Raw genomic sequence first — 12,627 nt, 5'->3', positions numbered from 1 at the left:
CAACAAATGACAAGGGCTGGCAAGGTTGTGGAGAAAAGGGAACCCTAGTACACTGCTGGTGGGAATGCAGACTGGTGCAGCCATTATGGAAAACAGTATAGAGTTTCCTCAAAAAATTAAATATGGAACTGCCATTTGACCCTGTGATCCCACTTCTAGAATATATCCTAAGAAACCCGAAGCACCAATCAGAAAGAATGTTCATAGCAGCACAATTTACAATAGCTAAGATCTGGGAACAGCCCCAGTGCCAATGAGTAGGTGAGCAGATAAAAAAGCTGTGGTACATCTACATCATGGAATACTATGCAGCAGTAGAAAAGAAGAATCTCTCACCCTTTGAGACAGCATGGAGGGACCTGGAGAGTATCATGCTAAGTGAAGTAAGTCAGTCAGAGAAAGACAAGCAACACATGATCTCACTCATATGTGGAATCTACTAGTAATTAAAAAAATAAACTGATGAACGCAATGAATCCAGAGACATGGAAACATGGAACAGAGTGAGGAATCTTGGAGGAAGGCGGGGGAGGGTGGGTGGGTGGGAGGTAATCAACCAAAGACCTTGTATGCATGCATGCATAACCCACGGACACAGACAATGGTGTGTTGAAGGCCTGGAGTGGGGGCGGGCTGGGCTGAAGGGGGGCTAATGGGGGGTGGGGAAGGGGACATATGTAATACTTTCAACAATAAAGATTTATTTTTTTAAAAGAAATTCAGTCTTGTTGCCATAACAAAAATACCACATACGGCCCGGTGGCGCGGCCCAGCGCAAGATGCGTGCCTTCTTCCGCTCGTGCCTCGACATGCACGAGATAGAGAGGCTCGGCCGGAGGCCCATGCTTGAGGTCATCGAGGACTGCGGAGGCTGGGACCTGGGTGGCGCCGCTGAGCGCCCGGGGTCCTCGGGACACTGGGACCTAAACCGGCTGCTGTACAAGGCGCAGGGCGTGTACAGCGCCGCCGCGCTGTTTTCACTCACCGTTAACCTGGACGACAGGAACTCCTCAAACTATGTCATCCGCATTGACCAGGATGGGCTCACTCTACCAGAGAGGACCCTGTGCTTAGCGCAGGATGAGGGCAGTGAGAAGATCCTGGCAGCTGACCGAGTGTTCATGGAGCGCCTGCTCAGCCTACTGGGTGCTGATGCTGTGGAGCAGAAGGCCCAGGAGATCCTGCGACTGGAGCAGCGGCTGGCCAACATCACAGTGTCAGAGTACGATGACCTCCATCGAGAGGTCAGCTCCATGTGCAACAAGGTGACACTGGGACTGCTGCAGAAGATCACTCCCCATCTGCAGTGGAAGTGGCTGCTGGACCAGATCTTCCAGGAGGACTTCTTAGAGGTCGAGGAGGTGGTGCTGCTGGCCACGGACTACATGCAGCAGGTGTCCCAGCTCATCCGCTCCACACCCCGAAGGATCCTGCACAACTACCTGGTGTGGCGCATGGTGGGGGTCCTGAGTGAGCATCTGTCACCACCATTTCGAGAGGCTCTGCATGAGTTGGCACGTGAGATGGAGGGGAGTGACAAGCCCCAGGAGCTGGCCCGTGTCTGCCTGGGCCAGGCCAACCGCCACTTTGGCATGGCTCTTGGCATCCTCTTTGTACATGAACACGTCTCAGCTGCCAGCAAAGCCAAGGTGCAGCAGCTGGTGGAAGACATCAAGTACATCTTGGGCCAGCGCCTGGAGGAGCTGGACTGGAGGGATGCTGAGACCAAGGTGGCTGCTCGGGCCAAGCTCCGGTACATGAGGGTGATGGTCGGCTACCTAGACTTCCTGCTCAAACCCGAGGCCGTGGACAAGGAGTATGAGTTTGAAGTCCACGAGAAGACCTACTTCAAGAACATCTTAAACAGCATCCGCTTTAGCATCCAGCTCTCAGTCGAGAAGATCCGGCAGGAGGTGGACGAGTCCACGTGGCTGCTTCCTCCACAAGCACTCAGTGCCTACTATCTACCCAACAAGAACCAGATTGTGTTCCCTGCTGGTATCCTGCAACCCACCCTGTCTGACCCCGATTTTCCAGTCTCTGAACTCCGGGGGCATTGGCACCATCATCGGGCACGAGCTGACCCATGGCTACGACGACTGGGTGGGGGGACAATATGACCGCGTGGGCAACCTGCTGCACTGGCGGACAGAGGCCTCCTACCGCCACTTCCTGCGCAAGGCCGAGTGCATCGTCCACCTCTACGACAACTTCACTGTCTACAACCAGCGGGTGAATGGAAAGCACACACGTGGGGACAACATCGCAGATATGGGGGGCCTCAAGCTGGCCTACTATGCTTATCAGAAGTGGGTGCTGGAGCATGGCCCAGAGCACCCACTGCACCGGCTCAAGTACACACACAACCAGCTCTTCTTCATTGTCTTTGCCCAGAATTGGTGCATCAAACGGCGGTCACCGTCCATCTACCTGCAGGTGCTGACCGACAAGCATGCACCTGAGCACTACAGGGTGCTGGGCAGTCTGTCCCAGTTTGAGGAGTTTGGCCGGGCCTTCCATTGCCCCAAAGATTCGCCCATGAACCCTGCTCACAAGTGCTCTGTGTGGTGAGCCGGCCGCTTCCCACCTACCCGCACGTCCCACTGTCCTGCACGAATTGCCTCCTGCTGGCCACTGGACCTGGCACTGGCCCCAATCTGGGTGCCACCTGCCTTCCCAGCCCCTCCAGGACCTCAGCCCCTGCTGTCCATCACTTCAGGGAGGACTCAGAGCAGGGATGAGGTTGGGCTCTAGGAAGGCAGGGGGAGAGAAGCAGGGGTCCCCAGACTTGACTCTAGTCAGCCAGAGCCCGTGGCCAGGCCGGACTTTCCAGGCCCCACCTCTGCTGTGTTCTTGCTGCTATGTCTGGTCAATAAAGTTGCTGTACTGTCAAAAAATAAAAAAAATACCACATACGGGGTGACTTAAACAACAGAAATTTATTTTATCACAATTCTTCAGGCTAGAAGTCCAAGGTCAGGGTGCCAGAGGGTTGGTTTCTGATGAGGACTCTTCTTGGCTTGTATATGGCTGTCTTCTCACTATGCCATGACATGGTCTTCCCACTATGTTCACATGGGGGGCGGGGAGAGAATGAGTGCACCTTCTGGTGTTTCTTCCTTTTCTTAAAATGACAGCAGTCCTATTGTATTAGGGCCCCACCATATGACCTCACTAAATTTTAAGTATCTTCATAAAGGCCCTATCTCCAAATACAGTCACATTGGGGGGTTAGGGTTTCAATGTATGAATTTTGTGGGACACAATTCAGCCCATAACAGATCCCTTGCTCACACCATGTATGAAAGTAAATTCTAGATGGATTAAAGACTAAAGAGTAAAATACAACTGTAAAATTAATAAAAGAAATGAGATCTTTGTGACCTTAGAGTGGGAAATTCTTTTTAAACAAGACCCAAAAGCATAAAGTATAAGGAGGAATTTTGATGAATTTAACCACATCAAAATTCAGGATTTCTTCCAATGAAGTTCATCCCAGGTAAAGCTAACAGAACGGTTTATAGCACTGTTGCCATTTAAACCTCATAATGGGATTATTACCTAGAATATTAAAAGGAATTCCTGAAAAATAAAAGTTTAAAAACAGGAAAGTTCAATAGAACATTAAACATAGGCTATGAACAGGCAATTCATAGAAGGGGAAAAAAGAATGGCCATCAGGTATGCGGAGAATGCCCATCTTGTTGATAACCAGAAAAATCCAGTGTACAATAGCAATACCACTTTATAGTTCTGTGCCACCAGATTGACAAAAACTAGAAGGCCTAATCATTACAAGTGTTGACTGGGATGTAGGGGGACTTCTCTGCACTCACTGCCGGTGTGTACATACCAGCAGTGAGTGCCTCCTGGAGAGCCACATGGCAGTCCCTGGTCAGCAACAGGTCTGGGCCCAAGGACCCAGCAATCTCAGAGATGCTCTCTTGCAGGCCCGCAACTAGATATGCACAAGGATGTTCACTGCAGCATTACTTGTAGAGGCAGCAAGTTGGAGGCAACCTAGGTGTCCATCACGGAAAGGTAGATAAGTAAAATGTGGTGGGTGCACATATGGAATTCAATGCAGAAGGAAGAAGCGGGGGGTGGGGGGGGGGGGCGGGGAGAAAGAGGAAAAAAGGTAGGCCCCACATCTTTTATTAGGACAGCAAGGTGTTTCCAGGAGCTTCGCCCATCTGCTTGCATTTCATTGGCCAAAACTGTGTTACATGGTCACATGTAACTAAAAGGTGACTAAAGAGAAGGGAGGTTATAAATAGGGATTGCGTACTTAATCAGCGATGACTAACACATAACCTAGGACAGTGGTCGGCAAACTCAGGAGTCAACAGAGCCAAATATCAACAGGACAACGATTGAAATTTCTTTTGAGAGCCAAATTTTTTAAACCTAAACTTCTTCTAACGCCACGTCTTCAAAATGGACTCGCCCAGGCCGTGGTATTTTGTGGAAGAGCCACACTCAAGGGGCCAAAGAGCCGCATGTGGCTCGCGAGCCGCAGTTTGCCAACCATGGACCTAGTAGATTTCTCCCAAACGCTGCATAGAATTCACCGCATCTTACCGGGATTGGCAGAGGTACGGCAGCCCTTTTGTGACGGTGAGAGGAAAAGTGAAGAGATTCCCAGACAAGGCCCTGACATCAAGTTACATCCACACCAAGAGCCTCTCACCCACGAATTTTTATCTTGTGCGAAGAATGAACCTTTTTATTTGTTTACGTCACTTGTGTCAGGTAGGGCTCCGTTGCAGACGTCAGAAAGAAACCTGGCTCGTTTAAACAGAAAAGGATGGAGAAGCAGGCTCTGGGTCCAGGAGCCACGTCCAGCTCTGAGAGGCACATGACCTGTGCGTGCGATCAGGAAAACAGCACTCACCACTCACTACAGGAAGCTGACGAATCAGGAAGCGGCTCACCAGAGCGCCGGAGCATCTGTGGTGACGTGTGACAGCAAAACGGATGTCCCAAGCTATTTAGCGCTGTTCTAAATTTATGCCTTGCACGAGAGCAGAACCTAAATCACGGATTCCTCGCTCAAGGGAATCTGGGAAGTGGTTTAGCTTTCCAGCTCAGCAGCTCAGAAGAAACGCCGAAAGGAGTTTTGGACTCGTGTGGAGCAGCCAGTCGAGGGCAGCAACCACCCCATGAGGTCAGCTTTGGATTACTTACGGCCAAAGGCACTCCTGCCTGGAACATTGCACAGGGAGCAACAGGGTCCGCCTTGAAAGCACAGCGTTGGGTAAAGGCCGATGCCACATGATCCTAAGGCGTTAGTTAAAACACGCACAATCAGCACTACATTTCTCAATGAATTGTAGTTTCAAGGATTTATGTGCCAATTGGTAAAGAGAAGTAGGAGGGGAATGAGCTATGGAAATCAGGAATAAAAGAAATAAACTACATAAGGCTGGGAGTGGTATAAACAGAGGAATAGGATTGGCTCAAGTGTCTACACATGAGGTCCAAAACCAATCCATTACCTTTAATATCAATATTACCTTGAAGAATAATTTATTATTAAATGAAGGCAATAATTATAAATAACTTAATTTGAATAATTAAATTAACGTATCTTAATATGAATACAACTTAAATATTCCATACTTAATTTACCACACCAAAACTATTCCATGAAAATTAATATGTCATAATGTCTGTGGCCCTAATTAGGCAATTCTTTACGTTTTAATTTCCCCAGAACTTAAACAAATAGGTCCAGGTGACTCCAGGAGCCCTCCCCGCCCTCCCCAGCGTCAGCCCCCTTTAGAGAGATGTCCACCCTCACACCCACGACCCCGTCAATCACACTCTGCCGCAGGGACAGGGACTTGGGGCGTTCGGAGACCTCACGACCCTTCCATCTTCCCAGGATGTGTTTCCTGCAGCTGGTCTCCCCGGAAGGTGGGAGGTGAGCGCCTTTGGAGGGCAGGAGGGTCTTCCTCTCAGAGCCGCCCCACTCGGGGCAGGACCTGGGGGCGGGTCTTGGTCGGCTGCGGAGGAGAGCACCCGCCCCTCGCGGCCCCCATCCTTACTTACCCGGCTTGATCCAGCTTAAGTCTAGCCATCTGGCACCTGCGTTGCTTCCTGGAGAGAGAGAGTCCACTCCGCCGCTCCCGAGACTGGTGAGTGTGCTCCCAGGAGTCTGGGGGATGCTGTGGGCCCCAGCAGTGACTGCCTCCTAGGGAGCCCCCAACCCTAGGTGAGGTCCCAGGGGAAGAGAAGACCTGCCCTCTTGAATCTCCCTGGGATCCTCACTTACCGTGAACCACTCCTGCCCTTTTGGGGATACTCCACGTGTCCTCCCTGCCTCCACCTGTCCCCCCTGCTTCCTCGTGTCCTCCCTGCCTCCACCTATCCTCCCTGCCTCCACGTGTCCTCCCTGCCTCCTCGTGTCCTCCCTGCCTCCACCTGTCCTCCCTGCCTTCACTTGTCCTCCCTGCCTCCACCTGTCCTCCCTGCCACCACGTGTCCTCCCTGCCTCCTCGTGTCCTCCCTGTCCTCCCTGCCTCCTCGTGTCCTCCCTGCCTCCTCGTGTCCTCCCTGCCTCCTCGTGTCCTCCCTGCCTCCTCGTGTCCTCCCTGTCCTCCCTGCCTCCTCGTGTCCTCCCTGCCTCCTCGTGTCCTCCCTGCCTCCACCTGTCCTCCCTGCCTCCACCTGTCCTTCCTGCCTCCACCTGTCCTCCCTGCCTCCCTCTGCCTCCACCTGTCCTCCCTGTCTCCACCTGTCCTCCCTGCCCCCACCTGTTCTCCCTGCCTCCACGTGTCCTCCCTGCCTCCACCTGTCCTCCCTGCCTCCACCTGTCCTCCCTGCCTTCACCTGTCCTCCCTGTCTCCACCTGTCCTCCCTGCCTCCTCGTGTCCTCCCTGCCTCCACCTATCCTCCCTGCCTCCACGTGTCCTCCCTGCCTCCTCGTGTCCTCCCTGCCTCCACCTGTCCTCCCTGCCTTCACTTGTCCTCCCTGCCTCCACCTGTCCTCCCTGCCACCTCGTGTCCTCCCTGCCTCCACCTGTCCTCCCTGCCACCACGTGTCCTCCCTGCCTCCACCTGTCCTCCCTGCCACCACGTGTCCTCCCTGCCTCCACCTGTCCTTCCTGCCTCCACCTGTCCTCCCTGCCTCCCTCTGCCTCCACCTGTCCTCCCTGCCTCCACCTGTCCTCCCTGCCCCCACCTGTCCTCCCTGCCTCCACCTGTCCTCCCTGCCTCCACCTGTCCTCCCTGCCTCCACCTGTCCTCCCTGCCTTCACCTGTCCTCCCTGCCTCCACCTGTCCTCCCTGCCTCCACCTGTCCTCCCTGCCCCCACCTGTCCTCCCTGCCACCACGTGTCCTCCCTGCCTCCACCTGTCCTCCCTGCCTCCACCTGTCCTCCCTGCCTTCACCTGTCCTCCCTGCCCCCACCTGTCCTCCCTGCCTCCACCTGTCCTCCCTGCCCCCACCTGTCCTCCCTGCCTCCACCTGTCCTCCCTGCCTCCACCTGTCCTCCCTGCCTCCACCTGTCCTCCCTGCCTCCACCTGTCCTCCCTGCCTCCACCTGTCCTTCCTGCCTCCACCTGTCCTCCCTCAAAGGTTGGATGGGACGGGATACCCAGTGGGAAAAGGCCCTCCCCTGGCAAGTGTTGGGAGATTTGCAGCTGGCGAGCCCCCTCCCTGCTCCCCTCCATTCTGTGTTACAGATGGCAGCTGTGCGGAGGGGGGACTCCCTTCTGCCCCAGGCTGGAGGAGGAAGAGCTGCCACTGTGGAGGGGGCACTGGACATGTCTGAGGCACCGTCCTGCCCGGACAATGAGACCCCTGCCCCAGACTGCAGGCTGGGGGCCCTGTACTGGGCCTGTGTGCGTAACGACTCCGCCCAGCTGCAAGCTGTGCTGCACGACGGGGTCTCCCCAGAGGAGGCCGCCCAGGTGGACGGCAATGGGAGGGTGAGCCACCCCCGTGCTTCCCAGGGCAGCTCTGGGTCCGGCCACACCACCCTCCTCCTGAGCCTGCCCGGGGCCTCAGGAAGAAGGGCGCGGGCCGGAGCGGCCTCTCCGGCGGGGTGCCTCTGGGACAGTGAGGGTCAGCGGGCACAGGGAACCGGGAGCTCCGGGGAGCACAGGCTGAGCGGCCCCTCCCCCAGACAGGCCTCATGGTTGCATGCTGCCGCGGCTTCGGGAGCGTGGTGGCCCTGCTCAGCCGCTGCCCGTTCCTGGACGTTCCTGGACGTGAACCGACAGGACAAAGAAGGCGACACCGCCCTCATGCTGGCTGCCCAAGCAGGTGGGAGCCTGCTGACCCACCCCCGCCAGGCCCCCTCCAACCGGGCCACGGCGCCACACCCCGCAGGGCCTTCTCCCACCCCAGACGCTGCAGTGTTGGGGGGGGGGGCGGGGGTTGGGGCGTCTCCACCCCTTTCCTGGGGCCCCAGATCTGCCCTCGGTGCTCTGCAGGCCACGCGCCTCTGGTGAGTCTCCTGCTCAACTACTACGCGGGCCTGGACTTGGAGCGCCGCGACCAGCGGGGGCTGACGGCGCTGATGAAGGCCGCCGATGATGGGACCGCGCCGAGTGCGTGGCTGCCCTCCTCCTGGCAGGTGCGCAGGCCTGCGGGGACCGGGGTGCATGGCCTCCAGCCCCTCCCCAGTCACCCAGCAGACACCCAGTCAGCTGTCATAGCTGCCGAGAGGAGAGAGGTGGAGACGGAGGATCCATCTAGGCTGGCTTCCTGGGTGAGGGGAGGGGCTGGGCTTCTCACAATCCAGTCCAGCTATAGATAGCTCTGTGACATTGTGAATGGAAGACCCGGGAAAGAAAAGGAGAGGACGGTTAGACCGACCGGAGAACTAAAACACAGCAGGCCGGTACCCGGAGGCAGGCCCTCACCTCCTCCTCCCGGCTCTGCCTCTAGCTGAGCGGCTTCCCGCTCTGGGCCTCCCCAGTAAAAGGAAGGTGCAGGCCGTCTCCGCCATGGAGCTCTGAGCAGCTAGGGCAGTGGTTCTCAACCTTTCTAATGTCCCGACCCACAGGTTGAGAACCGCTAGCAGGGTCGCCTAAGACCATCGGAAAACACAGATATTTACATTACGATTCATTAACAGTAGCAAAATTACAGTCATGAAGTAGCAATGAAAGTAATTTTATGGTTGGGGGTCACCACAACATGAGGAACTGTATTAAAGGGTCGCGGCATTAGAAAGGTTGAGAACCACTGAGCTAGGGTTCCAGGGTCACAGTGACGTACGGAGACGTGTGGCTGCGTGGAGTTCTGGAGTGAAGGCCACACTGTTTGTGGAGCTGTAGGCTCTCGTTATCCCCTCAGGGGAGCTGTCCTCTGACGGTAACTCCGGGGACCCCAGCCTGCAGCTTTCCCCTTCCCCATCCGTCAGATTGGGTTTGGGGTGTGAAGGGAGGGAGTTCTGCACCCCTACCTTTGACTCAGAGTATTTGCTGCTCCCCCAGGATTAAAGGGGTTTGGTGATGAAAAGAAGGACCAGCAGGACCCACCCCCCTCCCCCCCCCCCCCCCCGCCACCTGCACACCACCCCTCTGGTCAGTCCCTTGGTTCCCGAGTCCCTATTCCGTTCTGGGTTTGGAGACCCCCCAACATGCCCCCCTGAAGTCTTTCCCCTTCTCTGTACGTCAGTTTTCTTCACCATCTCAAACAGAGGCTGGGGTCTGGGACTGGTCCCGTCTCTGGGCTGTGGCCACTCCCAGATTCCAGCTGTAACAAGACGAGTGGGAATTTAACCCAAATCAGTCCTGCTGCTGAAGCATGTGCCCTCCTGCAAATCACTCACCCCGCCCCAGCCCCCATCACCCCGTGCCCCCTCCCAGGTGCTGACCTGACAGCAGTGGATCCTGTGCGGGGCAAGACGGCCCTGGAGTGGGCGGTGCTGACCGACAGCTTCGACACCGCGCAAAGGATCCGGCAGCTGCGGCGGCGGCCCCGAGCGGAGCAGCTCAGCCGGCATTACCAGCCGGAGTGGCCGGCCCTGCCCCGGCTCCAGGGTGCCCCATCTCTCCTAGAGAGATTACAGGCCACCTTGAGCCTCCCCTTTGCCCAGTCTCCTCAGGACGGGGGTGTCCTGGACCACCTTGTGACCGTCACGACCAGCCTAGCCAGTCCCTTCCTCACCACTGCCTGCCACACTCTGTGCCCTGACCGCCCACCTGCACTTGGGACCCGAAGCAAGTCTGTGCCAGAGCTGCTAGGCACGGCTCCTCCCCCGCCCCCACGCCCCCAGCCTCCACAGGTAGTCCCTGGCCCCCGGGTCCTCATCCCTTACCAGAGTCCTCAAGGTGTGTTGAGTATGTGCCCTCAGTGGCTACAGCCCAGGGACAGTTCCAGCCCCAAGCCCCAAGTCCCCAAGATCCTCCTCTCCAAGGCGCCCTCACCCCCCAGCCAGTGTGAGCCAGAGCCCAGGCCTGCAGGGCATCGCAGGCTGGCCCTTCCTGTCTGGCGATACCAGGAGCTCAGGATGCAGAGGAGGATGCAGGAGAAGGAGGCCGGGGGTGCACAGAGCCAGGGGAAGGCGGGCTAGGCCGGAGTGGGAGCAGGGAATCAGCCCCTCCCACAGGCTCCCCTGCCCTCTAGAGCCCCTTCTGCCTGTCATCCGATGTACGAGGTTATTCACGCGACACTGCAGCAATAAGAGTGGGAACAGCCTATGTGTCTACAGGGGACTGGCTAAATGATTTGGGTGTCATTACTGTATCCCCATATGATGTGTTCTATGCAGTGATAAAACAGGAGCAAGGCGCCTCTTAATGCTCTGATATGAAACTATCTTCCAGAATCTGGAATCCAGATGTTGGAGTGAGAAATAGCCAAGAGGTAGAACAGTGCATATGGCATGCTACTATTTGTCAAGTCTGCACAGAGCTAAACTTGACTAGTACAAACAGAAAGTGAGTACCAAGATTTATTTAACTAGTTAATGAGTGAACCAGCAGGATGGATCAAAGGAAGAAATGAAAACCATTATTGACAGTCAGTGGGGAAAAATAATGCTGGAATAAGATCGCAAAGTTGATACAAAAAGTTAATTCCCACCTTGCAATAAAATTATAACTGTTTTTTTTTCCCCCTCAACCAGATGAAAATGATTTGCTATTTTTCAATCTTCTACAGGTTAACCCTCTTCACTTTCCAGAGCCTCGGCCCCCATCAATAGGAACTTATATGTCAAACCAAGTGACTTCCCCTAGATGACCCATAGGTGGGGTTATTAGCCAATGGTCTAAAATAGCTCTGAAGGGGCACTGGGTAATTCTGTGTGTGCCTTATTGACGAGTTTTGAAATTTTTCTCTTTTTTCTTTCTTTTTTTTTGGTTGTTAATTCTCACCCGAGGATATTTTTTCCAGTGTATCAACTTTGCAATCTTATTCCAGCATTCTTTTATTCCACTGACTGTCAATCATGGTTTTCATTTCTGCCTTTGACCCATCCTGCTGGTTCACTCGTTAGCTAGTTAAATAAATCTTGGTACTCACTTTATGTTTTTAGGAAGGGAGGGAGGAGGGAGAGAGGGAGAAAAAGAGAAACATCGCGGTGAGAGACACATCGTTTGGTTGCCTCCCACACGAACCCTGACCAGGGTACATGCAAACCAGCTACATGCCCTTGACCCGGAATCAAACCCGAGACCCTTTGGTGCATGAGCCAACGCTCTCATCATTGAGAAACACCAGCCAGGGCTGAATTTGTTTTGTTTTGTTTTGTTTTGTTAATCTTTGCCCCAGAATATTTTTTTCCATTGATGTTTAGGGAGAGTGGAAGAAAAAGGGAAAGACAGAGAGAAACATTGATGTGAGAGAAACACATCAATTGGTTGCCTCTTGCATGAGCCCTGACCAGGGTCCGAGCTGGGGAGGAGCCTGCAACCAAGGTACGTGCCCTTGACCGGAATCGAACCCAGAACCCTTTGGTCCACAGGCCGACACTCTTGCCACTGAGCCAAACTGGCTAGGGCTCTTAACATATTTGTTGCATAAATATATTTGCATGTATATTTGTAATAATAAAGCAACCAATATAAGGTGCTTACTATGTACATTTAACACTCCCAATAATCCTTTGAGGCGTTTATCTTGGAGGACATGGAGGACAGAGAGGGTAAGGAATTACCGGGATTACCGAGGGTCACACAGCTGGAAAACGGCAGACAGAGGTCAAGGGTGAGAGCCAGTTAGGAGGCTGTCTCCTAACACGAACCCCGAGGTCTCACTGGACCCTCCCTGGAAAGAACCATGGGGTCTCCTTGGGAAAACGATGAACAGCTGATCAGGGTGGAAGGGAGACTTTTCATTGACTATCTTTTTTAACCTTTTGATTCTTTAAAAAAAACCACAACAACTTCATTTTTTTAGAGCAGTTTTAATTTATAGAAATGTTGTGAAGAGAGCTCCATATTCCCCACATCCAGTTTCCTCTATTATTAGTACAGTACATTTGTTACAATTGAGCCAATATTAATACATTATTATTAATAAAATCCATACTGTACTTATATTTCCTTAGTGTTTACTTAGTGTCCTTTTTCTGTCCGGAATTTCATCCAGGATACCACTGTATGTTTAGTTGCCATGTCTCTGTAGGTTCCTGGAGACTGTGAGCAGTTCCCAGACTTTCCTTG

The 12,627-nt window shown here is 54.1% G+C and overlaps 2 protein-coding genes across 2 annotated transcripts; both read left to right on the top strand.

Moving 5' to 3' along the window:
• Positions 1–758: 758 nt before the first annotated feature.
• On the top strand, positions 759–2,571 carry LOC103285538 (endothelin-converting enzyme-like 1; the record flags this gene model as incomplete). Its single annotated transcript, XM_054718607.1, is given in 2 exon segments — positions 759–2,035; positions 2,037–2,571. Coding segments are annotated over 2 exon segments (1,812 nt in total), but the record flags the coding sequence as incomplete, so codon positions are not given.
• A 5,199-nt stretch (positions 2,572–7,770) lies between these two features.
• ANKRD33 (ankyrin repeat domain 33) lies at positions 7,771–10,532 on the top strand. The gene is given in 5 exon segments (XM_054718606.1): positions 7,771–7,935; positions 8,133–8,207; positions 8,209–8,272; positions 8,443–8,559; positions 9,826–10,532. Coding segments are annotated over 5 exon segments (1,128 nt in total).
• Positions 10,533–12,627: the final 2,095 nt, after the last annotated feature.

This window comes from Eptesicus fuscus, chromosome 7 (assembly GCF_027574615.1).
Source record: "Eptesicus fuscus isolate TK198812 chromosome 7, DD_ASM_mEF_20220401, whole genome shotgun sequence".
NCBI lineage: Eukaryota > Metazoa > Chordata > Mammalia > Chiroptera > Vespertilionidae > Eptesicus > Eptesicus fuscus.
Note: the sequence above shows the minus strand (reverse complement) of the source record. Positions and strands in the feature narration are given on the sequence as shown.